The sequence below is a fragment of the Mirounga angustirostris genome, unplaced genomic scaffold, assembly GCF_029215605.1.
Source record: "Mirounga angustirostris isolate CCGP_5_RB_7025 unplaced genomic scaffold, mMirAng1.0.hap1 SCAF_1, whole genome shotgun sequence".
Classification (NCBI taxonomy): Eukaryota; Metazoa; Chordata; class Mammalia; order Carnivora; family Phocidae; genus Mirounga; species Mirounga angustirostris.
Window position 1 is genome coordinate 48,316,969 of NW_026991709.1, and position 25,488 is coordinate 48,342,456.

Here is a 25,488-nt window from a genome sequence, read left to right on the forward strand (position 1 = left end):
GGCCCGGCCCCCGGGGAAGCCCCCTTCGCCCCACCCCGGGCCAGGGCCCGCCCCCAGCTTCCCCGGCCTCCTTCCTGTGGGAAGTGCGGCTCCTTTCGCGTCCCCCACCCTCTCGGCTCCGCCTGGCAGCCGCTCCGCCGCCGAGCGCAGGTTGGGCCGGCGAGGGGCGTCTGGGACCCCCAAACTCGCTCGTGCACAAACAGGCCCGCCTCCGCCAGCGGGCCTTGCCTGGGCAACAAGTCGCTGCCCGCCCCCTCGCCACGGGCGAGGTCCTACCTCGCCACCAGTAAGTCTTGGACAAGTCGTGCCAGGTCTGATGCCGGGTGTGGTGAGTGCCACCCGGGCCCAGGTGCGCCGCCTCGATGAGCCCCCGGCGCCGCTCCGGCTGCAGCACCACCTCCAGCTCCGCGAAGGTCTTGCGGTGCCGCTGCCGCCGCTGGTAGTACAAAGTCCCACCGCGCACCACATAGCAGGCGGCCGCCTTGCGGATTTTACGCTTGACATTGCCCTCGGTGCCCGGCGCATACGGTTCACGCTCATTTGTCAGGTATCGAAGAATGGCCCGGTAGCTTTCCTCGCTTGACATCGCTGACGGCGGCTCCCTGAGGGCGCCTGTCAGTGGTGGGGGAGGAAGACAACGCACTGGCTCCGGGCGGATGCAACAACGGCGGCGGGACTATAGGGAGGAACCGGTGTATCAGAGGTGAGTGCTCTTCGACGGCGCCCGCAGCGCGAAGGGAGAACGGACGAATTGGTAACCAGGGGGAACTGCACTTCTCCAGCGCGCGGGATCCACTGGCGACTGACAAAATGGCTGCTGCACCACCGGAAGTGACGTGATCAAGGGCAGTGGGTGAGGGGACTGAGTTCTGATTGGAACGCACCGGCTTTCTGGCTTGATGAAGCCGACCGAGTGACGTCAGGACTACGGGCGGACATATTGGAAGCGGGTAGGCCCTTCTTGGGAGACTGAAGTCGCTTCGAGCGGACATCTTAAGTCCTGGCAGTTTCCCTTTTTATTTTTCCCCTTTCTCAAGCTCTGAGCACGTGTAGGACTTGGTGGGCTGTTATCTTGCCCGAGGTACGCCAAAATGTAGAGGAGTCTGTTTTTACCTCCGCCTACCTTCTGAGATTCCCCCGACAACATAAAAGCATCAGATTTTGAGACTCTTAGTAAAATGTAAGCCTATGGACACAAGACCAAAACAGCCCCATTCACATGTAAATGTAATTTCCAGTTAAACGTTTAAAATCCAAGTCCTTCGGGCGCCTGGGTGGCTCAGTCGTTAAGCGCCTGCCTTCGGCTCAGGTCATGATCCCAGGGTCCTGGGATCGAGCCCCGCATCGGGCTCCCTGCTCAGCGGGAAGCCTGCTTCTCCCTCTCCCACTCCCCCTGCTTGTGTTCCTGCTCTCGCTGTCTCGCTCTGTCAAATAAATAAAACCTTTAAAAAAATAAAAATGAAAAAATAAATAAAATCCAAGTCCTTCAATGTTAGGACTTACTGTAATTTCTAAACTTAAAACTATTGGCTCCAAATCACGCATGGAATAGTCGGGATTTTTCTGGAATGATCGTAGTACATAGGGGCAGTTTTCTATATATGAAGGTAACGATGTTGGCAATGAGTGGGGAGGAGTATTTAGCACTCTTACAGCCTAATTTGCACATATTTTTACATAAATCGGGGGGAATTCTCCATTTTACACCCAATATTTACTGAATGCACAAAAGGCTGAGGCGACTTGAACTGCATTTTCCAGTGTGCACTGTGGGTTCTATTTCACATTTTTAGCGGGTAGCCCAGAATGGTGACCTCTGTCACCCTAACGTGGGTTTAATCTGCAGCGCAGACAAGACCACAGGCCTATGACATCCTACTTGACAACGGGTCAGGCACTGACAGTGCTTTGCTGGCGCCTGAGAACTCCGGGCCAACCCCTCCTCCCCACTTGGAGTCTGCAGTCTTTGGGTGAGGCTCTTTGACCTTGTGGAGACAGGTTAGGGGCAGACAACAGGTGAATGCACTGGCCTCAAAAAATAGGATGGCACCCGGTCTCTGTGGTACTTGTGGGTGGGGGGTTGCAGAAATTAACAGATGGTCTAGATACTTGAGGCAGCATCCTTGAATGACTCTGGCTGTAGGTACGTGAGCTCCCAGACGCAGAGGAAAGACAGAACCAATAGACCTGGGATTTACTTAGGGTCACTCAATCCATAGACTGAGACAGAGGGGAAGGGAGGAGGAATTAGAAGGTGGAAATGCGCCGCGCCCCTCCCCTCCTTGGGGTGGGGCACCCAAAGCAGCTATCCAAATCAACTCAAGAACTGTGTGCTGGGTCAGCACCATCGCTCTTCAGCTGTGAAATCGACTAAAAAAATAGATTTAAATAAAAATTTAACAAGTCGTGGAAGTGAAGAAAAACTTAAAAATAAATCCTACACCCAATTCAGTTTCTGCCAAAAAATCCCTGTGAAAGCGCTGAGAAGCCCACCATACTTGGATTCACCTCTGTGCCTTTGGGCCAATACAAAGAAAAAGGTTTTACAGGTGGCTAATTGGTCTAAAAGCTAAGAGTTGCCATCCTCCCAGAACCAGGTATTTAGGGTTTTACTAGCTCCTGCTGGACAGCAGGCTACCCAGTAATCAAAGGTAATCAGAATTGGCAGTTTCATTTTTAAGATGTGTTAATCAGAAAAGCACTTACTTAAATAAGATTTTGTGTCCAAAATTTAGAAATCTATAGCTCTGCAGTCAAATGCTCTACCACTGAGCTATACCCTCAAGAAATCTATAGCTAATTCAAGTTGGGTATTTTGATTGGTTAAGCTTTCCTCGTTCATAGCTAATGGTTTTTTTTCCTATAATTTCATAAAACACTACCACATGGGTGCCTGGGTGGCTCAGTTGGTTAAGCAACTGCCTTCGGCTCAGGTCATGATCCTGGAGTCCCGGGATGGAGTCCCGCATTGGGCTCTCTGCTCGGCAGGGAGTCTGCTTCTCCCTCTGACCCTCCCCCCTCTCATGTGCTCTCTCTCATTCTGTCTCAAATAAATAAATAAAATCTTTAAAAAAAACAAACAAAAAAAACCACTACCACAAAAGATCTTAGTTTCTAAGCAAGAGCCAATATATCTTGCATATTTTTAAAACTGATTTTACAAATATTTTTAGTTTTCAAGTCCCCCAAAAGGACTATTCTATTTATTCCCAACACCTAGTACAATGCCTGAATTTAACATCACCTAGACAGAACAATAATTAGTTCCATCACCTTGGATGGAATGTAGGTGTGTGTGTGGAGGGGGCGGGATATGTGATTTTTACCTTCACCTAAGTATTCTATGTGTAAAAATGTTTCTCAAACGAGGATGTGGCTTGTTCACTGTTGTCTTCCAACTTGGCAGCGTGGTACACAAGATGATCTACTTTCAACGAAGTGCAAGCCTAGTCTTTTTTTTTTTTTTAATTTTCTATGTACTGGGCGCCTGGGTGGCTCAGTTAAGCGACTGCCTTCGGCTCAGGTCATGATCCTGGAGTCCCAGGATCGAGTCCTGCATTGGGCTCCCTGCTCAGCAGGAAGTCTGCTTCTCCCTCTGACCCTCCCCCCTCTCATGTGCTCTCTCTCGAATAAATAAATAGAATCTTTAAAAAATTGTCTATGTATTTATTCGAGAGAGAGCACAAGCACAGCAAGCGGGGACATGGGGGGGTAGGGGCAGAAGCAGGCTCCCTGCTGAGCAGGGAGCCCAGTGCAGGGCTCAATCCCTTGACCTGAGCCAAAGGCAGACACTTAACTGCTTAACTGACTGAGCCATGCAGGCACCCCAGTGCAAGCCTATTCTTGGCATAAATTATTACTCTTCCTTATCACATTTTACACACAAGTATTTCTTGAACATCAGGCTACTGTTTTTTTGCAATTTTAACTATAGTTCTAATTTTCAGCTCAACAAACTATCTTGGAAATTTGTAAGCAAATATTCTACTCAAGTGCTAATGAAGTTGTACTCTTCATTTAAGCTTATTTTCTGTAAGCAAGAAGAGATTAATAGTACAGTTGAAGTTTTAAGCACTTTTAACTCAGCTATCAACTAATGGTAAGAGGTGAAGTACCAGTGAACAAAAGGCAAGCCCAATACAAAATGTGTCTACCACGGAAAAGGGTAACTCACCAAGAAAATAATTCATTAAAAAGATTTAGTTCAGCTATTACATGTAGGCCCAATGTTGTGTTTTGAGAATAAAAACCACCACCACAATCTAGTTATAGTCAGATATTTATTTAAAAATCTGGTCCACCAACTTAGCGTTTTCCGCCAACTCGGGGTGCAGAAACCTTCACAGGCTTCACAATCTTTTGCTTAGGTGCTGCCTTCGTGGGAGCCTATAAAAAGATAACATGTTATGTGGCATTATTCCATGCAACTTTTTAAATCACCTCTTTCGGGCGCGTGGGTGGCTCAGTTGGTTAAGCGACTGCCTTCGGCTCAGGTCATGATCCTGGAGTCCCTGGATCGAGTCCCGCATCGGGCTCCCTGCTCGGCAGGGAGTCTGCTTCTCCCTCTGACCCTCCCCCCTCTCATGTGCTCTCTCTCATTCTCTCTCTCTCAAATAAATAAATAAAAATCTTTTAAAAAAATAAATAAATCACCTTTCTCATGTCCAGATTCTCTGTGTATTCTAGGTTTTCCATTATTTAACTACATTCCTAATATTTTTCTTAGAAGTTACCCTCCCCGAGAAGTTTAAAGTCCACTTCTATATATGTAAATGAAAGACAAAGATACTGTCATAGAATGGAGGGGTTAAGTGAGGAGACACAACTAAATGCAGTGTGGGATCCTGAATTGTATCCTTAGAACAGAAAAAGGACATTATTAGTCACCTGAGATCAATGGCTTTGAAATTTTACTATGGTTATCTAAACTGGTAACACTGAGAAAAGCTGGGCAAACTCTGTACTATTATGGAAAACTTTTCAAAATAAACTTTAAAAACAAAAGCCACCTTTATTTTCTCCTTTCCCAATTTTTGTCTGGCAGAGGGACCTCTGAAATCACACACCCAGAAACCAGTTATGAACATCATTTTCATTGGAGCCTTGCACTAAATTTCTTAAAAACTTGAAACTTTCATTAACCAAATTAACCATTTGGATTAAAAATAAATTTTCCTTTTATTAATCTATTTTTAAATAATCTCTATACCCAACTTGAGCTTGAGCTCACAATCCCAAGATCCAGAGTCACATGCTCTAACGAGTAAGCCAGCCAGGGCCCCTCCTGTTATTTTAAATAAGAAATCCAAGACAATCTTACAATTACCTTAGCAGCAGCCATGGCTGTCTTTTTAGATGCTTGCTTAGCCTTTTTTGCTTCCTTTGCAGCCCTGGGGAGTTAAAAATAACTTAAGGTAAAGTGTTTTACTCCTTAAGAGCGCAGTTTCGTAACAAGGAGCTAGTGTTTTGGGAAAGAATTATCTATTCCTTCCCCATTGCAATTATTTGTATAAATCCAAAGGGTTTGTCAATAAATGTCATTAACCACCAAGTCAGCTTAACATAGATTAGAAATTGTAGCTTTAACTGCATACAGAATTTCAACAAATCATTAAGTATATAATATATTATAAACTTCTGCAGTATTTATGACTGGCAATTTCTTTATAGACTCAAGTATCAAAACACAAAATAACATCAAATTAGATTCCTATGCCTATATATGCAAACAACATAATCCATCCCAACAGCTGAAATGCTCATAATGAAGGCTTCCTCACCTGATGGCCTGTTCTCGTTGTGCCTTCCTAACTTCAGGTTTCTGATTCCTCTTGGCCATTATATCAGCAAGAGATGCACCAGTGATGGCCCTCTGGAATTTAACTGCACGGCGGGTTCTTTTCTTTTGAATTTCTTCCTACAAAACAAAAAGATGGGAGTGTACTTATAAGCCTTGCTTCATGAACATGGGAAACACAATCTTAAGATTTTATTTATTTGTTTTGGTGCACTTAGGCTGCTACAACAAATACCAGACCAAGCACCTGATAAACAGCATTTTTTTAATAAGGACACTATTCCCATTCCTGAGGGCAGAGCCTCCCAAAGGTCACACCTCTTAATATCATCACTTTGGGGGTTAGATTTCACCATCTCAATTTTAGGGGTATACATTCAGATCATAGCAATATTCAACAAAAATAATTCATGCAATCATTTGAAAAGATATAAAGAATATATGTAAAATACTGCAATAGGCAGTAATTTTCCAATTATAGATTGGTTAAATTCTCTCACAAATCCTGGCCATTTTTTACTACTTTAAAAAGACAAAAGTCAAACTCTTTGAAGATGGTACTTCAAAAGTGATTTAAAAAAAATTTGAGAGAAAGGGGAGGGGGCACGTGTGTGGCAGAGGGGGAGGGAGGGAGAATCCGAAGCAGGGTCTGTGCTCGGAGCCCAGTAGGGCTCAATTCCACAACCATGAGACCATGACCTGAGCGGGAACCAGGAGGTAGACGCTTAACCCACTGAGCCACCTAGGCGCCCCACTTCAGAAGTGATTTCAGTAAGACTTTATAGTAAACAATTTACTTCTGGAAAAAAAATTATCAAATCTCAACTCACCTATTTTATTTTTACCTAAAGTACTGTCAATGGAAGAAATAGTCAATTGGAAAATGATTTATGACAGGAAAGCTACTAAGTAGTAGGGAATGTCCAGGATCAAGACAGTACAATTCAAACTTTTGCTAATAAAAGATACGTAACATTAGCCATCTTAAAGCATTTATTAAGTGTATAACTCAGTGGCATTAAGTACATTCACAGTGTTGTGTGCAACTACCACCACTATCCATCTTTAACTTTTTCAACATTCTGAACTCCACATCCATTAAATAAAAACCCCCACCATTCCTCCCTTCCCCTGCCCAGCCTCTGATAACCTCTACTTTGTCTTTATGAATTTGCCACTATAGGTACCCCATAAAGATGGAATCATGTAATATTTGTACTTCTGTGTCTGGCTTATTTCACTTAGCATAATGTCTTCAAGGTTCATCCATATTGGCTAGTTACCAGCTTTTTAAAGCTGAGTAATATTCCATCGTATGTATATAACATTTTGTTATCTACTCACCCACCTATGGGCCATTTCCATCTTTTGGCTATTGTGAGTAACAGTGCTATGAACATTAGCATAGAAATTATCTGTGTTAAGTTCCTGTTTACAGTTTTCTTGGGTATATTCCTAGAAGTGGAGTTGCTGGATATAGTTGCATTTAACTTTTTGAGAACTGTGAAACCATTTCCACAGTGCTTGTAGCATCTCACATTCAGCAATGCACAAAGGTTCTAATTTCTCCACATCCTCGTTAACACTGGTAATCCCCCCACCCTGTTTTTGGATAAGGACTATCCTAATGGGTGTGTCAAATCTACTTTTAAGTCAGAAATAAATGTTCCCTTCCTCTGAACTCTCACAACACCTAGTGATGTCCTTCACCCAGGTGTTCACTAAAATATTCCAAGCCTCCTGAATACGAATCCTACTGCCATGGCACTAAAACCTTTCCTCAAAAATCTCCATCAAGGGCGCCTGGGTGGCTCAGTTGGTTAAGCGACTGCCTTCGGCTCAGGTCATGATCCTGGAGTCCCGGGATCGAGTCCCGCATCGGGCTCCCTGCTCGGCAGGGAGTCTACTTCTCCCTCTGACCCTCCCCGCTCTCATGTGCTCTCTCTCATTCTCTCTCAAATAAATAAAATCTTTAAAAAAAAAAAAAAATCTCCATCAAGCTGAAGAGCGCTTCAAAAAACATTCAGTCTTGAGAACTAGTATGCTGTAAGATTCCACTGATATCCCTTAGGACTAATCCTATAAACACACTCAAAACCAAGTTACCATGCTATTAATTTCTACCCACCGGAACCCCTTAATTCCACAGTGCCTTATAACTCAAGTGTGCATAGTATAATTTATCGAACTCTGGCAAGGGGATGCTTTCAAAGTTCAACCCGACATTCCTGAGAGCCGAGCCTAAGATGTACAAGGAGACTTATCAGTCATTTTCACTTCACTGTTTGATGCTTTACAGCTTAAGAGCGCTCACACAGACTGTCTCATTTACAATTTTACAGAGCAGCAACTGATAATCAGTTTAAACTTAAGAGCCCCACAGGATCAAACTGCATTTTACTTACCGACTGTCCCTTTTTGTGCTTTCTTCTGTAGAGGACAGTCCAGTTTATCTGCCGAGGATTCCTCTTGGAAAGGAATGCGGATTCGCATTTTGCGTTAAGAAACTGGAAAACCTGCAGAAGCGAGTTCAAAGTAGTCACCTACTCAACGCAGGAGGCTGAGCTGGATCTCTTAGTACTCTAGTTCTCTCCCCTCACTGGGTCCAGAGACCAACAGGCTCGTGTCACACAACTGGCAGCGAACTGGGTGGCACCACCAAGGCCTCTGAGGTTTGTCCTGTCTTACAGAGAAAGCAGGGAAACCTCAGCTCGCAGCGCAGGAAAGGGCGGGGTATCACATTCCAGGAGGCATCTAGCTCCGGTCCCTACCGGCAGTAAGAGGATCTAGTGCCCATAAAACGGCCACATACTTCGGTGGTCCATTTCTCGGGACATCTGAGTTACCCAAACTTCTCATCTCCGACCTGACTCACACTAGACCAAACCTCAAGAGCGGTTCACTTAGAGGCTTCTGATCCTAACAGCCATTGCACACACGGTCCCCGAAACAAGCCTTGCAGGGACCAAGAACGATGCGGTAAAGGAACACGCTTAGCCCGAATTAGACCGGTCTCTCCTCTAAAGAGCACAAGCTGAGCTTGGGCGACGCGGCCTTTCACCTTCCCGTCGGTCCTGGCGTAGCGCCTGCCATGTCCGGGGTAAATCTTGTACCCACTGAAACTGCACAGCTCGACCCTGTAACAAAAAGCGAAAGCCCATTAGGGAGGGTGTCTGCGGCAAGGAGAAGCCAAGCCCAGGCCGCGGGCGAGGTGCTGTGCCCGAAGATGGAAGCGGATTGGGGACTAGGGCTCTTGCTCACTTCATAGCGCCGGCAGCCGAGAAGAAGGAAAGATGGTGAAGAGAAAGAGAGGATCATGGGAAGAAGCCTTATAAGGCAGTAGGGCAATCTCCTCCCCCAATTCCCCTCTCTAACCCCGGCGCTCGGTGATGACGTCTATCACGGCGGCCTCCTTCCTCTGGAGGAGGAGCCAGTTCTGGGAGCGAGAGAAAAGTTGACTGTAGTTTAGGCAGGCGAATGGTTGTTTTCTGAGTCCTTCTTGCTCCCGCGGTCAAGTGTCCTAGAGCCATCGTCCTGCTGCACAGAATGTGAACTCTATGTAGTTTAGTGACCTACAGACAATACCCACAGGTAAAACTTAAAGTCACATTTTGCTTTCTGTGTTGGCCCATTTCCTCAACCAGCAAAATTAAATTTTAATCGTTTCATCTTTGGAAAATAGTAATGACATCTGAACTGTCTCCCACGCCTTGCTAATCGAATTGTCCATGACGGTGCCTTACATTAATTATGATTAACGTTCATTGAGTTCTCTTTCTGTGCCAGAAATTACGCTAAATCATTTACATACATTATTCAGTTTACAAAATCCCTATTAAGTAACCGCTGAAGCACTGCAAAATGGCAACTGCCTGTCTGGGAAGAGCTAGGTTTCAACTTCTAGCTTATTGCAGCCAGGGGCGGGTGGTTGCACAGAGAAGGGCAAAGCTTTTGTCTGTGGGTTTGGGAAAGGGAGCTCTGGCCAAGCCCACTGGGAGAGCCAATGCTTCAATCGCTTGAGCCCTTATGTAACGCTAGAAACTAGCATATGTTGGGAAGTGGCAAGAGATAATCCTTGAATTGTGTGTTGGCGTATTTGACTAGGAAACAAAATGTAATGATTGATTAATGCTGCCTATAAAAACTGCTCACTTAGGGCGCCTGGTGGCTCAGTCGTTAAAGCTCTGCCTTCGGCTCAGGTCATGATCCTGCAATCACAATCGAGTCCCGCATGGGGCTCCCTGCTGGGTGGGGAGCCTGCTTCTCCCTCTGCCTCTGCCTGCTGCTCCCTACTTGTGCGCGCTGTCAAATAAATACATTAAAAAAAAAAAAAAAAAAAAACCGTTAAGGGCGCCTGGGTGGCTCAGTCGTTAAGCGTCTGCCTTCGGCTCAGGTCATGATCCCAGGGTTCTGGGATCGAGTCCCACAGCGGGCTCCCTGCTTGGCGGGAAGCCTGCTTCTCCCTCTCCCATTCTCCCTGCTTCTGTTCCCTCTCTCGCTGTTAAAAAATAAACAAAAAATCTAAAAAAAAAAATCGTTAAAAAAGATCTTTTAGTAGGTAGTTGAAAAGATTTGTAAAGTCTGATAACGTGGCTGAGTGATGCTAAGAAAGCTGTACAGTTATGTTGGAACCAGTCTCAAGAATGAGTTAATGGGCGCCTGGCTGGCTCAGTCAGTGGAGCATGCTACTCTTGATCTTGGGATTGTGAGTTTGAACTCCACCTCGGGTGAAAAATAAAATAAATTAAAAAAAAAGAATTGATAGAGATCAGCATGGAATTGAAAAGCAAGGAGGAGGAATTTGACAGTCTGACCAACTCTGACCAGCTTTTCAGAATACCTGGTATACTTGGAAGACATTGTCTAAATAGACTATAGGCAAATGGATGCCTCAGGCTTCCATGGCTTGGTGAACTTAGTCAACTCTGACACTCTGTATAGTTCTCTTGGTTTTAAATCACTGCTGATTAATGTTTGATCATTAAAGAAAAAAAGAAAGAAAGAAAAAGAAAGAGAAGAAAACCACCTGGCTTCCACAGGCTCCAAGACACAGCTGGATATGAGTAGAGGATGGAGCGAAGATTTATAAGCAGGAATTTGGTACACAGAACCCCAGAATTTATAGTACCTTCCCAAGCATTTTAGGAAGATTTTATTTTATTGGTCTTCAAAATTAAGTTTGGCCTGAGTAGCTCTGTGGAGGAAAAGCAGAAAACCAGATCTTAGAGATTTAGCTCTTTTACTCTTTCTTAGAGGGCGTTCTTGAGCTGGCCTCTCAGGGTTCTTTGTAACACATTGTGTGTATCACACCTTAAATTGTGCTCAAATACTCTTAGAATAAGAAGAAGGTATACAGAAGACCCTAAAAGTATTTTATATAGTGTCATAAGACACAGCTTCCAACACCATCCATAAATTTTTGGTGACTTTATCCTTACATTCTCTTTTATTTTTTTATTTGGAGTCTAACACAGGGCTTGAACTTACAACCCTGAGCTCAAGACCTGAGCTGAGACCAGGAGTTGGACACTTAAGCAGTTGAGCCACCCAGGCACCCCATTACATTATTTTTTATAGGAAAAAGGCTCAGCTGTCCTTCCTTCTCATTTATTTTCTTACGGAGCAATACCGAACCAAAGTTGGCCTTCTTCTCGGCCTCCTGTAGCTCCTGAGAACAGAGCATTCTTCTGTTCATTGCTTCTTCATCTTTTACATATACTTACTTGCTGTATTAGTTTTCTGTGGTTGCTGTAACAAATTACTACACACTTGGTAGCTTAAAAGTTCAGAAATACATTCTTTTGGTTCTGCAGGCCAGAAGTCTAAAATGAATAACATTGGGCTGAAATCAACAAATCCTTGCTCTAGACTCTGGAAGCTCAGTGGCAGAACATGTTTCTTGCTCTTCTGTTTCCACTCAGATAAACCCTCTTGAATTCCTATCCCATAGAAACTATGCGGTCACAAATGTTTGTTGTTTTAAACTACTATGTTTAGGAATACTTTGTTGACGTAGCAATGGATAGTTAATAGAGGAGGTAAGGAAATTGTGAAGATGAGAACTTAGTGAATAATGATATCATTTGTCAAAAAGACAGATAAGAGAAAGGAGCATGTTTGTGGGGGAAAGGGCCAATTTTGCAAAGTCAGGGCTCCAGATGCCTATAGTACATTAAGGTGGTGGTGTGTTTTAGGAAGTTAAACAAGTTCAAAGGAGTGTTTGGAATAGGATATATTTTAAGAGTAATGGACATATAGGTGATAGAATATGTGTGATGATATCACCTAGTGTTACAGGCTGACTTCTTTGGAAGCATTTCCTGAGACTGGGTTTAGGATGCAAGATGTTTATTAGGGGGCGCCTGGGTGGCTCAGTTGGTTAAGCGACTGCCTTCGGCTCAGGTCATGATCCTGGAGTCCCGGGATCGAGTCCCACATCAGGCTCCCTGCTGAGCAGGGAGTCTGCTTCTCCCTCTGACCCTCCCCCCTCTCATGTGCTCTCTCTCATTCTCTCTCTCAAATAAATAAATAAAATCTTTAAAAAAAAAAAGATGTTTATTAGGGATCAAGTCCTGTGAAAGGAGAGGGGAGAAAGCAATATGAGGCAGAAGTTAAATAAATTACTGGCCCGACTAAACCTGTTATCCCCAGCAGGAGCTCTGGAACAATTATTGCCTGTCAGAGTATTCCATGTTTGGCCAAATAATCAACCCATTTATACTACCACCTTATCACCAGATGTGTGTTGCCCCAGAGAGATCATGACCCAAGTAAGGTGGTTCTCAGTAGCTGAGCCAGATCCTACTGATAGGTGGGGATGCCAGTGACAATGATCAATGTCCACTGTTTGGCAGCAAGCTCTTGCTTGAAGAGGGATCTGGATATTGCATCTCTGTGTCTACCACCCCCAGAAAGAGTGACTAGAGTGAATCAGCAAAAAAGAATCCAGAAATACCAGTATTTAAGGGACAAGGGAATGGAGGGAAAATCATCCGAAGAAGGCTGAGCAGATGAGGTCAAAGGAAATAGAGTCCATGATAGTTACTTCAGAGAAGCCTATGGAAGAGTTTTGACAGTGCTAAAAGCCACATAAAGTTCCAGTAAGACAATGACAGGACTGTAAACATGAATGCCTTTGGAATCACTCAGCCCCCTTTTTAGTGTTTCTCCCCATAGCATTCTCTTCTCAGGTGTGGGAGGGATGTGCCTTTTTAGAATCTACCACCATAGTTCCTGGAAGGCTGGTTAATCTGAAGACTTTCAGGCATTGACTTCAGGGAAGGCTTTGAAAGGAATGCCTAGTAACTAGATTAGAAAATGACTAGGTTTAAAAACTATATGGCATTAAAAACTATGAAGCTTTCTTTAAAATTATGAAGCATTAATGGGATACCTAGCTGGTTCAGTTGATAGAACATGTGACTCTTGATCTTGGGGTCATGAGTTCGAGCCCCACATTGGGTGTAGAGATTACTTAAAAAAATAAAATTATGAAGAATTATTAAAATTAATAATTATGAAGTATACTTTAAAATCTAAATCTAATCAAGTCTTCATATATCTAACTACCAATTATATGATATATAGGGGACAGAAACATGTGAAACAATTCCACAGGGATGCAACTGGCATTTGCAGGATGACTTAACTTCTTCAACAATATGTGAATTGAAAGGAAAAGAGAAATTAGAGCCTATGGATAGGACTATCTGCACAAATAATTTTCAGGACGCAGTGTAAAATGAAAGTGGGACCCCCTTTTTCAAATAGCAGGATAAAGGTATAAAATATTAAGCTGTTTCCTTTCTTCAGTAATCTATCTCTTGACATTTTATGGTGTTTTTTCATTTGCTATTTAATGTCATGCTCCCTTAGGCAAGGACATTCGCTAGGGATGTGCAGCCCCTCACAGGTGCCCAGGGACCTGCCTTGTGACTTGATGCATGTACTGGAACACACGAGGCCCAGCCATCTCTTGGGTTGCCCCTACTGTGAGGTTCTGGACCAACGTGTTATGCCCCCCCACCCTGGGGGTGGTGGTGAGGGAGGCGCTGTCAATCTGGCCATCTCCTTACACTGTATTCCTGGCCTAACCCACAGAGAATGGGCAGTCCCCTGGGATGTGTTATGTACCTGGGTCCTGGATGGGGGTGGGCATCAAGCTGCTTGCAGAATGCACGGCAGCAAACTGCAGAACCAGCCACTCTCCAAACCCATCCCTAGAAAGTGAGGAAGCAGCATGAAGTGGACCGACTGTGAGCTGAGGCTTCAAGCCCCAGGCACATGCCCTATTATTCCCATTGTACTTCACTTACAGAACACAGATTCAAAAGATACCATTATCGCTAACCGAAACAGCAAATTCAGGGTATTAAACCCCAGGTGTGGGATGCTCCTGAGTGTTAGGCCCTGTGCGGCTGCATTGGTTGCACAACTTGAATTTTTTTTTTTTTTAAGATTTTATTTAGGGGGCGCCTGGGTGGCTCAGTCGTTGGGTGTCTGCCTTCGGTTCAGGTCATGATCCCAGGGTCCTGGGATCGAGCCCCTCATCGGGCTCCCTGCTCGGTGGGAGGCCTGCTTCTCCCTCTCCCACTCCCCCTGCTTGTTTTCCCTCTCTCGCTGTGTCTCTCTCTGTCAAATAAATAAAATCTTTAAAAAAAAGATTTTATTTATTTGACAAATAAATAAAATAAATTCTTTTAAATTTTAAAAAAGATTTTATTTATTTGACAAATAAATAACATCTTCAAAAAAAAGATTTTATTTGACAAAATCTTCAAAAAAAAGATTTTATTTATTTATTTGACAGAGAGAGACACAGTGAGAGAGGCAACACGAGCAGGGGGAGTGGGAGAGGGAGACGCAGGCCTCCCGCCGAGCAGTGAGCCCAATGCGGGGTTCCATCCCAGGGTCCCGGGATCGCGACCTGAGCCGAAGGCAGACGCTTAACGATTGAGCCACACAGGCGCCTCACAACTTGAATTTTTCTTTAAAGATTTTATTTATTTATTCATAAGATACAGAGAGGGAGAAGCAGGCTCCCAGGGAGCCCGATGCAGGACTCGATCCCAGGACTCTGGGATCATGACCTGAGCTGAAGGCAGACACTTAACCGACTGAGCCACCTAGGCGCCTAGATTAAAAGAAATTTAAGAACTTCTTCAACCAATTGCAATGTATGGGTCTTATTTGAGGCCTGATTTGAACAAACACGCTAGACAGACCTTGGGGGTAATTTGAATACTGATTGGATTTTTTTTTTTTAAAGATTTTATTTACTTATTTGACAGAGAGAGACACAGCGAGAGAGGGAATACAAGCAGGGGGAATAGGAGAGGGAGAAGCAGGCTTCCCGCGGAGCAGGGAGCCTGATGTGGGGCTCGATCCCAGGACCCTGGGATCATGACCTGAGCCGAGGCAGACGCTTAATGACTGAGCCACCCAGGCGCCCCAACAACACTTTTTTAAAAAATTAAACATGATCACAGTAAAATTAGAACACCTAAAGGATTAACAGTACATTTTAAGATTTTATTTATTTATTTTGACAGAGAGAGACACAGCGAGAGAGGGAACACGAGCAGGGGGAGTGGGAGAGGGAGAAGCAGGCTCCCCACAGAGCAGGGAGCCCGATGCGGGGCTCGATCCTAGGACCCCGGGATCATGACCTGACCCGAAGGCAGACGCTTAACGACTGAGCCACCCAGGCGCTCCAACAGTACATTTTAATATCATCAAAAATCAAACCAGGGGGTGCCTGGGTGACTCAGTCGTTAAGCGTCTACCTTGGCTCAGGTCATGATCCCAGGGTCCTGGGAAGGAGCCCCAACTGGGCTCCCTGCTCCGCGGGAAGCCTGCTTCTCCCTCTCCCACTCCCCCTGCTCGTGTTCCCTCTTTCGCTGTGTCTCTCTCTGTCAAATAAGTAAATAAAATCTTAAAAAAAAAAGTGTTCTTATATTTCGAGATACATACTAAATATTTATAGATGAAATAGCATGATGGTTGGGATTTGTTTTAAAATGAGAGAGCAGCCAGTGGGTAAGGGCATGGATGAAAAAATGACCAGGGATCGGTAAGAGTTGAAGCTGGTGTTGGGTAGGAGAGTTCATTAAAATAGTCTGTACATTGTTATGTACTCTTTTATTATTTTTTATTATTTATTTATTTATTTAAGATTTTATTTATCTATCAGAGAGAGAGCACAAGCTGGGGGAGCTGCAGGCAGAGGGAGGAGCAGACTCCCCGCTGAGCAGGGAGCCCTACATGGGGCACCCAAGCGTCCGACTCTTTTAAATACTTTTCCCTAAAAAAAGTTTCAATTATAATGTGCTTTGGGATAGAAAGATTTAAGTCCCACAATTCAATCCTGGAAAATAGGTAGGGTAAGCACCATTTGTATTATTCTGTAATTTAAAAAAGTTTTTAAGTAAAAAAATACTTTAGGGGCACCTGCTCAGTTGGAAGAGCCCACGACTCTTGATCTCAGGGTCATGAGTTTGAGCCCCACATTGGGTATAGAGATTACTTAAATAAATAAAACTTTAAAAATACAGGGGTGCCTGGGTGGCTTAGTCACTTAAGAGCTGTCTTCAGCTTGGGTCATGATTCCAGGGCCCTGGGATCAAGCCCCACATTGGGCTTTCTGCTCAGCAGGGAGTCTGCTTCTCCTTCTCCCTGCAGCTCTGCCTGTTTGTGCTCTCTCTCTCTGTCAAATAAATAAAATCTTAAAAAAAAACAACTTTAAAAATACAGGGGCGTCTAGGTGGCTCGGTTGGTTAAGCATCTGACTCTTGGCTTCTGCTTAGGTCATGATCTCAGGGTCATGGGATCAAGCCCCTAGTTGGGCTTCAAGTTCAGTGGGAAGTCTGCTTGAGATTCTCTCCCTTTTCCTCTGCTCCTCCCCCCACTCCTGTGCACTCTCTCAAATAAATAAATCTTTAAAAAAAAAGTTAAATACTTTATACAAGAACAGCAGCTGTATTCATAATAAATACAGGAAAACATAGGAAACAGTGCAGAGCCCCATCAGTAAGTGAACACATAAGCAAACTATAATATATGTTTATACAATGGACTACTACACAGAAATAAAATGGAATGAACTTTTGATTTACACATCAACATATGAGTACCAAAAATATTATGCTAAGTGGAAATAGCCTTACCAAAAAAAATGCCTTACTGTATGATTTTATATATATCAAGTTCTACATCATACAAAACTTTTTTTTTTTTTAAGATTTTATTTATTTGACAGAGAGAGACACAGCGAGAGAGGGAATACAAGCAGGGGGAGTGGGAGAGGGAGAAGCAGGCTTCCCGCCCAGCAGGGAGCCCGATGTGGGGCTTGATCCCAGGACTCTGGGATCATGACCTGAGCCGAAGGCAGGTGCTTAACGACTGAACCACCCAGGCGCCCCGCAAAACTAACTTTTGATGGGAAAAAATCAGAACAGTGGTTGCTTCTGGGTGGGAAGGGAAGGATTGAGTGGGAAGATATACAAGAGAACTTTCTGTGTAATGTTCTATATCTGTTTAGGTTTTGGGTTAACTACACAGTTTGTCAAAACTCAGGGAATATTCCAGGGTGCCTAAGTGGCTCATTAAGTCTCAGGTCCTGATCTCAGGGTCGTGGGATCAAACCCTCCTGCCCCTCTCCCCCCACCACCGCCCTGCATCAGCTCCCCCCACTCAGCACTGAGTCTGCTTGTCCCTCTCCCTCTGCTCTTCTCCCCCACTCAAATAAAGTCTTAAAAAAAAACAAAAAACCACAACATCTCAGGGAATGTTCATGAAGATTTGAACATTTCATTGTATATAGATTTTACTTTAAAAGAAAGGAAAATAAATATGTATTGAGTGCTCACTGTAGAATTCTTTCAAATTTTCTATATATTGGAAATTTTTCCATAAGAAGATGTTGGAAAATAATTAAAGGGAGCCATCTTCTGGAAGAAACTGGTATTACCAATTGGCTCAAAAATGCAAGAGGAACAAAACATCGTGTTTGTATCGTTCAGTATGCATGTAGTAACTGCTTATTATTTTTCATGTATTCTGTTGGTTCTCACTCATGTACTCAAGCTATTTTCTTTGGCTGGAAATCTTTCCTCCCTTCCACTGGCTAACTTCCTACTCAGATTTTACTTCATCTAAAACAGGTCTGGGGCACCTGGGTGGCTCAGTCGTTAAGCCTCTGCCTTTGGCTCAGGTCATGATCCCAGGGTCCTGGGGTGGAGCCCCGCATCGGGCTCCCTGCTGGGCGGGAAGCCTGCTTCTCCCTTTCCCACTCTCCCTGCTTGTGTTCCCACTCTCGCTGTGTCTCTGTCAAATAAATAAAATCTTAAAAAAAAAATACTGGATAGAATAATAATTAAAAATAATAAAACAGAGGTCTGCAAATAGTAAATATTTTAGGCTTAGTGGGCTAAGAGGCAAGATTGAGGACATTATGTAGGTATTTATATAACAAGAAACAAATTTTTACAATATTTTCATTGATGAAATTTAAATATAATCAAAGTATTGAGTATGAGTTTTTGTAAAACAAAGAGAAAAGAGTAAATGACTTCATTTTCTACTAAAGAGGAAAATGAAATTCTTTTTGGGAGAGGTGGAGGGTAGACAAAACGAATTTTAAAGCCTTTCTGTCAGTGTTCCATAGTAGTGGTTGGGGGGGGGGGCTTTCATTTAGAAAAATTTCAGTCTTGACCCTGAGCTTAAAAAAAAATCCTATAGGGGCACCTGGGTGGCTCAGTCCTTTGAGCATCCCACTCTTGGTTTCAGCTCAGCTCATGATCTCAGGTTTGTGACACTGAGCCCCCCCACTGGGCTCCGTGCTTAGCAGAGAGTCTGCTTGAGATTCTCCCCCTCTCCGTCTGCACCTCCCCCAGCTTGTGCTCCCATGCTCTCTCTTAAATCAATCAATCAATCAATCAGTCAATCAATCTTTTAGAAAATCACAATAAAACATCAAATGCTGTGTGGTAGGGCAAATCAGATATTCAGCTGCTAATTCTGACAAGAATTCATGGACTGACAGCAAATGAAGTCCATGAGAACAAATGAAGTTTATTGTTAACACTACTGGTTCAATAACACCTGGTAGATTCAAATGTTTTCCACAAAGTACCTGTTGACTGATAATACAATGATGTTATAACCATAGAATTTAACACCTTACATTTTCACAAGTGTTGTAAATCTGTTAAGCTGAGCCTTTTTCTACTTACGTAAGTTTTAACACATCATAGCTGATTTCACTTCAGGTGTAATCAGTTAGTGTTTTCTCAACTTCTTTAAAAATATTCTCATCTGTTTCATGCAGGCTATTCATAGAGGCTATTCTTCAGTCATTTCAAACATTGACTTTCTGAATAAACAGGCACAAATAAGCTGTATCAATAACACCTGTCCATTTATTAAGAGCCATGGAAAACATTAAAAATAATTTTCCTTCACTAAATAATTTAAATTGACTATCAATGCTGTTCACAGAGCTTTAACACTTAAAGCAGCTGTTCTTACCTAAAAGCAAATGGTCTTAAACGAGTTTATTTTTTCTGGATACATTTCTTAAGTGACTGCAGTCAAACATCATTTAAAGTAAATGACATTCCTTGCTTGGCTAATAAATGAGCCACTTGAAAACTCACTTTGGTAGCAGGCTTCCTTTCTTTTTTCTTTCTTTCTTTGAAGAAATTTTACTATGATGAGATATCTATTAAATTTTTCTAACTTTCTTGATTGATTGCTGTGATTTGGGAATATTGTGATGGCTGGTTAGTCTGGTAATATATTGTATTCTTTAGGCACAGATAATGGTTATTGCATAATAAACATAATGCTTTGCAGTGAATTTGATAAAATAATCCACATCTAACTGTATCTTAAAGATGGACTATTTTAAGTCTAGTTTTTTCTTTTTTTTGTTTTGCTTGATAGGTATATGTTGGTAATAAAAATAATAAAATGTCACAGTATGGTGATATGCATGGCACTTGAAATGGTGTCAAGTAAAAATGTGTTCTGGTGATTTGTAGTATGTAGCAGCAATCTGAAGTGGTAAAATGACACATATGGTCTCAATTATGAATACTCTATTGTTCTGTCAATGCAGCCATAGACAATAGGTAAATAAGTATGGCTGTATTCGAAAAATATTTTATTTATGGACACTGAAATTTGAATCACATATAATTTTATGTGTCATAAAATGTTACTATTCTTTTGTTTTTTTTCCAGCCACATAAAATGTAAAAGCTGTAATTAGCTGTAGACTGTACAAAAGCAGGAGGTAGGGGTGCCTGGGTGGCTCAGATGGTTAAGCGGCTGCCTTCAGCTCAGGTCATGATCCCAGGGTCCTGGGATCGAGTCCCACATCGGGCTCCTGGCTCAGCAAGGAGCCTGCTTCTCCCTCTCCCTCTGCCTCTCTCCCTGCTCATGCTCTCTCTCTCTGTATCTCTGTGCTTCAGATGAATAAATAAAATCTTAAAAAAAAAAAAAAAAGCAGGAGGTAGAGTGGATTCAGCTTATAGGGCATAGTTTGCCAACCCCTTGTAGAGAATATCTACATAAAGTAGACTTTTGAGTTTATTATTTTATTTGAAGGGATGAAAAGGAATTTGTGATTTTCTTCATAACATTTTCTTTTTTCTAGCTTTCTTTTTTCTTTTTTTAAATTTTGAGTAGGCTCCATGCCCAACTGGGGTTTGAACTCACAACTCCGACATTAAGAGTCACATGCTCTACTGACTGAGCCAACCAGGCACCAGTTGGAAATTTGTGTTTCAGTTTAAAGAGATTGTTATTCATATTCCTTCTGTATTATAGACTTTGTGTTGTGGTTAAATATGAAAATCTTAGTGATTTCAAAATTTTAAAAGTACAATTTTAGAAAAGAAAAAGCTAACATTTGCATTCCTCAGCTTATCAATATACTTTATATATTTCTGCTTGATATTATCCTTTCAACTGGAAAGGAAGAAAAGGTAAAAAAATTTTTAAAGGGTATGAGATGGCCAAAAATAAATCACAGGGAGATTTTTTTTTTTTAAGATTTTATTTATTTGACAGAGAGAGACACAGCGAGAGAGGGAACACAAGCAGGGGGAGTGGGAGAGGGAGAAGCAGGCTTCCATGGAACAGGGAGCCCAATGCGGGGCTTGATCCCAGCACCCTGGGATCATGACCCGAGCCAAAGGCAGACGCTTAGCAACTGAGCCACCCAGGTGCCCCAAGATGAGATTTCCTGTTTATATTCTTGCTAGGACCTGAACCCCTGCCCCACACAGGGCTTAAAATAATGTATGTCCTCCTTGTAACTGTCAAGGAGTTAATGATTTCTTTGGCGTCTTCCAGCACAATAGATAACATCTAAGGAGTGACTAGGCGAGGTCATCATGAATGTTTTCCAAGACTACTGACTCCAGGCACCTTGACACCAAGACCCCTGCCTCCAGGGCATAAGTGGCTTTTGGAGGACACCTGAGTACTTGCCCTTGTTTTGACCAGTTCCTAGATGCTGACAGGACATGTACCACTGACCACTATCCTCAGTAAAAACCCAGACTCCAAACAAAGAGGAGACTCATTCTCCTTTTCCTTTCTGAGTCTCCCAGATGCTCCATCTGTATCTGCTCTCTCTGTATCTTCAATAAACTCTGCTCTCACTTCCTCTCAGCTCATGTTTGATTTCTTTCCTACACGAAGCCAAGGATCCTGTTGGCTGGTCCTGTGGGACCCTCTCTGGGTCCTCAGACCCAGCCAGTCTGCATCATTAAGAGCTTTGCCGTTTTAAAACTTTAAAACTTCAAAGTTATTATTACATTTACTTTTTTAAAATATAAGCTCTCATCCTAATCAGAAAACCTCTCTTGTTTTATCCAGATATATTGCACTATCCACAAACATTGTTCTAGTTTCCCGTCTCTGTGTTATCTAAACTTGTATATAATGCTCTCCTGAGCATTAAGGTTAAAGGTTACCATCCACTATTACAACAGTCTCCTTCCTGCCACTGTTCTACTATTCAATTCATCCTTGTTATATGAGCAGTTTAACCTTCTAAAACACAAGTTTCATTTTGTCAATCCCTCACTCAAAAACAGCAAATGCAAATTAGTGGAATGAATGGTGAGAGGTAGGGTGAGGCCAGATAGATTATGCTGGCCCTCGAAAGTTGAATTACAAGAGTAAAGTATTTGAGGAAGGGATTAACATGATAAAAGGTGTTTTACTTAGATCTTGCCTGTAGCAGTGGGCAGACGCCTTAGAGATGCAGGTTATGAGTCAGGCTATCAGCTGTTGCAGAGATCAGGTACACTGTGCTGATAGGAAGGAAAGTGTTATGGATCCTAGGTCTGACCAAAACAAAACAAAAAACAAAAAATGCTATCTTGTTGAGAGGTTCATAGTGTTGGTTAGTAGAATCCTTTGATTTGAGCTTGCAAGGTTTAACATATATACAAGATGAGACAATTTAGTTACAGTGTAGCAATTTGATTTTAGATGTACAAGCTGTATCTGAAGCACAAGAGTTTCTGAGGTGTGATTTTAAAGGTTGCTGGTTCACTTAGGATGTGGGACCGTGCCCAGGAACATCTGGCCACTCTTTTATGGATCCAGGATTATACTTAGTTGACTCCATAAAAGGAATACTTTCCTCTGGATTCTAGGTCAGATGAACCAGACAGGATTCTGGTTCTGCTATTGCTATAAACTTGCAGGAACCTGTGCTCCTCTGGTGCCCTCTGAGCTTCCAGGATCCCTCTCCCAGGTCATTATCCTGCAAAATTGGAGAGAACTGTAAATGCTTTCTCCCTCCCTGAGCTAGAGACTCTCCTCAATCCTCACCGGATATTCCAGGGAACAAAGCAGGAGGCAGTATTCAAACTTGTTTTGTTCTTACACCTATATAGTAAGATTGTGCTTTCTAAATAAGGGACCTCGGGGTGCCTGGGTGGCTCAGTTGGTTAAGTGACTGCCTTCGGCTTGGGTCATGGTTCCAGGGTCCTGGAATGGAGCACTGCATCGGGCTCCCTCCCTGGCGGGAAGCCTGCTTCTCCCTCTCCCATTCCCCCTGCTTGTGTTCCCTCTCTCGCTGCCTTTCTCTCGCTCGCTCGCTCTGTTAAATAAATGGATAAAATCTTTAAAATAAATAAATAAGGGGCCTCTTTGTTAGATGAGAAAGATTCCTAGTCTTAATTACCTCTTCAGAACTAGGAAATTTGTCTTCAGAATAAAACAGTGGGAAATAGAGTGAAAAAAAGTTAAGTTGTGCGAGTTAGAGGAAGACAAATGCCATATGATTTCACTCATGTGGAATTTAAGAAACAAAACAGATGAACATAGGGGAAGGGAAAAAAGAGAGGCAAATCATAAGAGACTTAACTATAGAGAACAAACTGAGGCTTGATGGAGGGGAGGTTAGCAGGGGAATGGGTTAAATAGGTGATGGATATTAAGGTGGGCACTTGTGATGAACACTGGGTGTTTTATGTAAGTGATGAATCACTAAATTCTACACCTGAAACTCAGTTTTTTAAAAGATTTATTTATTTACTAGAAGCGAGAGCAGGAGGGAGGAGCAGAGGGAAAGAGAGAGAATCTCCAGCAGACTCCCCACTGAGCATGGAGCCCAATGCGGGGCTGGATCCCAGGATTCCACAATCCCAAGATCATGACCTGAACCAAAATCAAGAGTCCCTCAAACGACTGAGCCACCCAGGCACCCCTACACCTGAAACTCATTTTACCATATATGTTAACTAATTGGAATTTAAATAAATATTTGAAATAAAAAAAGAGTTAAGGGGAGGTGTAGTCACAGAGATCAGAGGAGAACCCATAAAGGAGGAAAAGTTCACAGGATCAAGGGCCTGGAAATCTAAAAGTGTGAGTTAATGGACTTTCCCAAACCACGAATTGTCAGAGATTTTGTATATTGCTGTTTCAGAAAGAGGGGAGTTCAGAATAAAGATTGCAAGAGGGAACGGAGGCATGTGTAATAGAGATTGGAAGTTCCCTTTGTACATTCTGTCCTGCTATTAGGTTAGTCTCTCACTTCCCGTGAGAGCAGCTTCATTACCAACTGACCCCATTTGCAGCCTATGCTAATGTCTTTTCATCTACTTCTGAACTGTCTAGTCTACCCAACTTTTAAGCCCTAGCTCAGTTTCACTTCCTCCTTCAAGTCTTCTTTGAAAATTGTTTCCATTTCTTTCTCCATTCGCTGAGATCTTGTGTTAATAGTTACAATCATACTAGTTAGCAGGTAATAGTTATAGCAAAAGTGTGAGCCTACTCCCCTCGAGTTAGGCAGTGTAATTTTTGAGTTTGGAGACTATACTGTAAAATTCTTTTGTATATTCCTTGCAAAAATTCTAGGTTCATACTTATTAGGTATACCCTCAGGTCTAAAGTTCTGTTAAATATTCAAGAACCACTTAAAAATACTGTATAAAACCTTCTATCCGAGAATGCTTTAAATTTTCAAGTTGAAATGTATCCATTTTGACTATCTTAACAAGATTGCCCAAGTCATTCCTATAGCAGAGCAGAAAACTTTCAACTTCCTCATTATTGTCAAAAGGGACAGCCACGTTAGAGACTTGTAGCAGTGAGCGCTGAAATTCGATCTGTATTAAATAGCGACCTTATAATCATCTCAATGGTAAAAGTGTCAAATTTCACAGACACCTAGAAAAGGGAGCGAAAAGATCATCTAACAATAGTTTGCTTATCTGTCAGATCAGGGAGTTCACCAGGGTTTCTAAACACACTGCGGCTCAGATTCTAACCCGAGTTTTACGTCATTAGACGCAGGCAGCCAATTGGGCCGTCCGGTTGCCGTGCATCCTGGGAGCTGTAGTTTCCGGCTCCCTCCTCCTGGCTCCAAACTCCACCGAGCAGCTGGAGGACGGTTGCTTGGTATTATTAGCAAGCGAGAAGTATGGCGGTGGCGCGCGTCGACCCGGCTTTGCCTCCTGGAGAAGGTAAGGCGACCCCCCCCTTGAATCCCAAAGTTTACTCCATGGAACTAAATTAAATAGTTACCTGGTGGAGAAAAGAAGTCTGGGTTTAGGGGTGCAGTTCTGTACCAGTTCTTTTGATGCGGGCTGTGGGCGTCGCGGAGCCGCGCTGCCCTCTGGGAATTGTAGTTCCCGGGTGCTGTCTAGCTCTGCGGCCTTACGGAGAGGGCCGAGCTGGGGACTACATCCCCAGGGTCCTTCGCGCGGCCGGGCGCCTTGGCTCCCGCGCTTCTGAGGCTGCCTGGGTGGTGGGTTTCGGACTGCGGTGGCCTTTCTTGGATTTTTAGTTTGAATTCTGGATGCCCAAGTGAAAATTGCCGGATCTCCATCTTTCGCTTTACGCGTCTCCCTTATCCTCTCGGTTCCTATCACGTTCAGGAAACCCTCTCTCAAACATACCTCCTAGACTGACGTTAAACCCTTTTTTGGATGTGTTCGGTGGCCGTGGTAAAATTCAGGGTGACCGAGAGTCCACAGATATCCACCCCTTGTTCTGCAGACCAGGTTTTGGGATCGGGTTTGGTCGCTACCCAGCGGAGCGCGGGGTGTGGGTGCTTCTGTGGCCGGGAGTCGCCGGGCGTGAGCCGAGCTCCTGTGTTTTGGTTACAGCTCCGAGGCTCCGCAGCAGCCTTCTGGGTCGGGGCCCGGGCTGAGGGTTGA

The 25,488-nt window shown here is 43.3% G+C and overlaps 3 protein-coding genes across 4 annotated transcripts in view; 1 reads left to right on the forward strand and 2 right to left on the reverse strand.

Annotated features, from left to right (window-relative positions):
* Positions 1-1,201, reverse strand: part of ZBTB11 (zinc finger and BTB domain containing 11) — a 34,038-nt gene extending 32,837 nt beyond the window's left edge. The window contains exon 1 of the mRNA XM_045869812.3: positions 277-1,201. Within this exon, the coding sequence (XP_045725768.2) occupies positions 277-586 (310 nt within the window). The 5' untranslated portion in view covers positions 587-1,201. The remainder of the gene's footprint in view (positions 1-276) is intronic.
* A 3,062-nt stretch (positions 1,202-4,263) lies between these two features.
* On the reverse strand, positions 4,264-9,186 carry RPL24 (ribosomal protein L24). The gene is made up of 6 exons (XM_045869815.2): positions 9,059-9,186; positions 8,859-8,934; positions 8,203-8,313; positions 5,781-5,917; positions 5,327-5,390; positions 4,264-4,386 (listed from the first exon to the last, which is right to left on the reverse strand). The coding sequence occupies exons 1-6, from the start codon at positions 9,061-9,063 to the stop codon at positions 4,306-4,308; spliced, it is 474 nt and encodes a 157-aa protein (XP_045725771.1). The 5' UTR covers positions 9,064-9,186; the 3' UTR covers positions 4,264-4,305.
* Positions 8,312-25,488, forward strand: part of CEP97 (centrosomal protein 97) — a 43,259-nt gene continuing 26,082 nt past the window's right edge. For both annotated transcript variants that reach the window (XM_064585597.1, XM_064585622.1), the window contains exons 1-2: positions 8,312-9,388; positions 24,617-24,792. In XM_064585597.1, the coding sequence (XP_064441667.1) occupies positions 24,750-24,792 (43 nt within the window). In that variant the 5' untranslated portion in view covers positions 8,312-9,388; positions 24,617-24,749. The remainder of the gene's footprint in view (positions 9,389-24,616; positions 24,793-25,488) is intronic.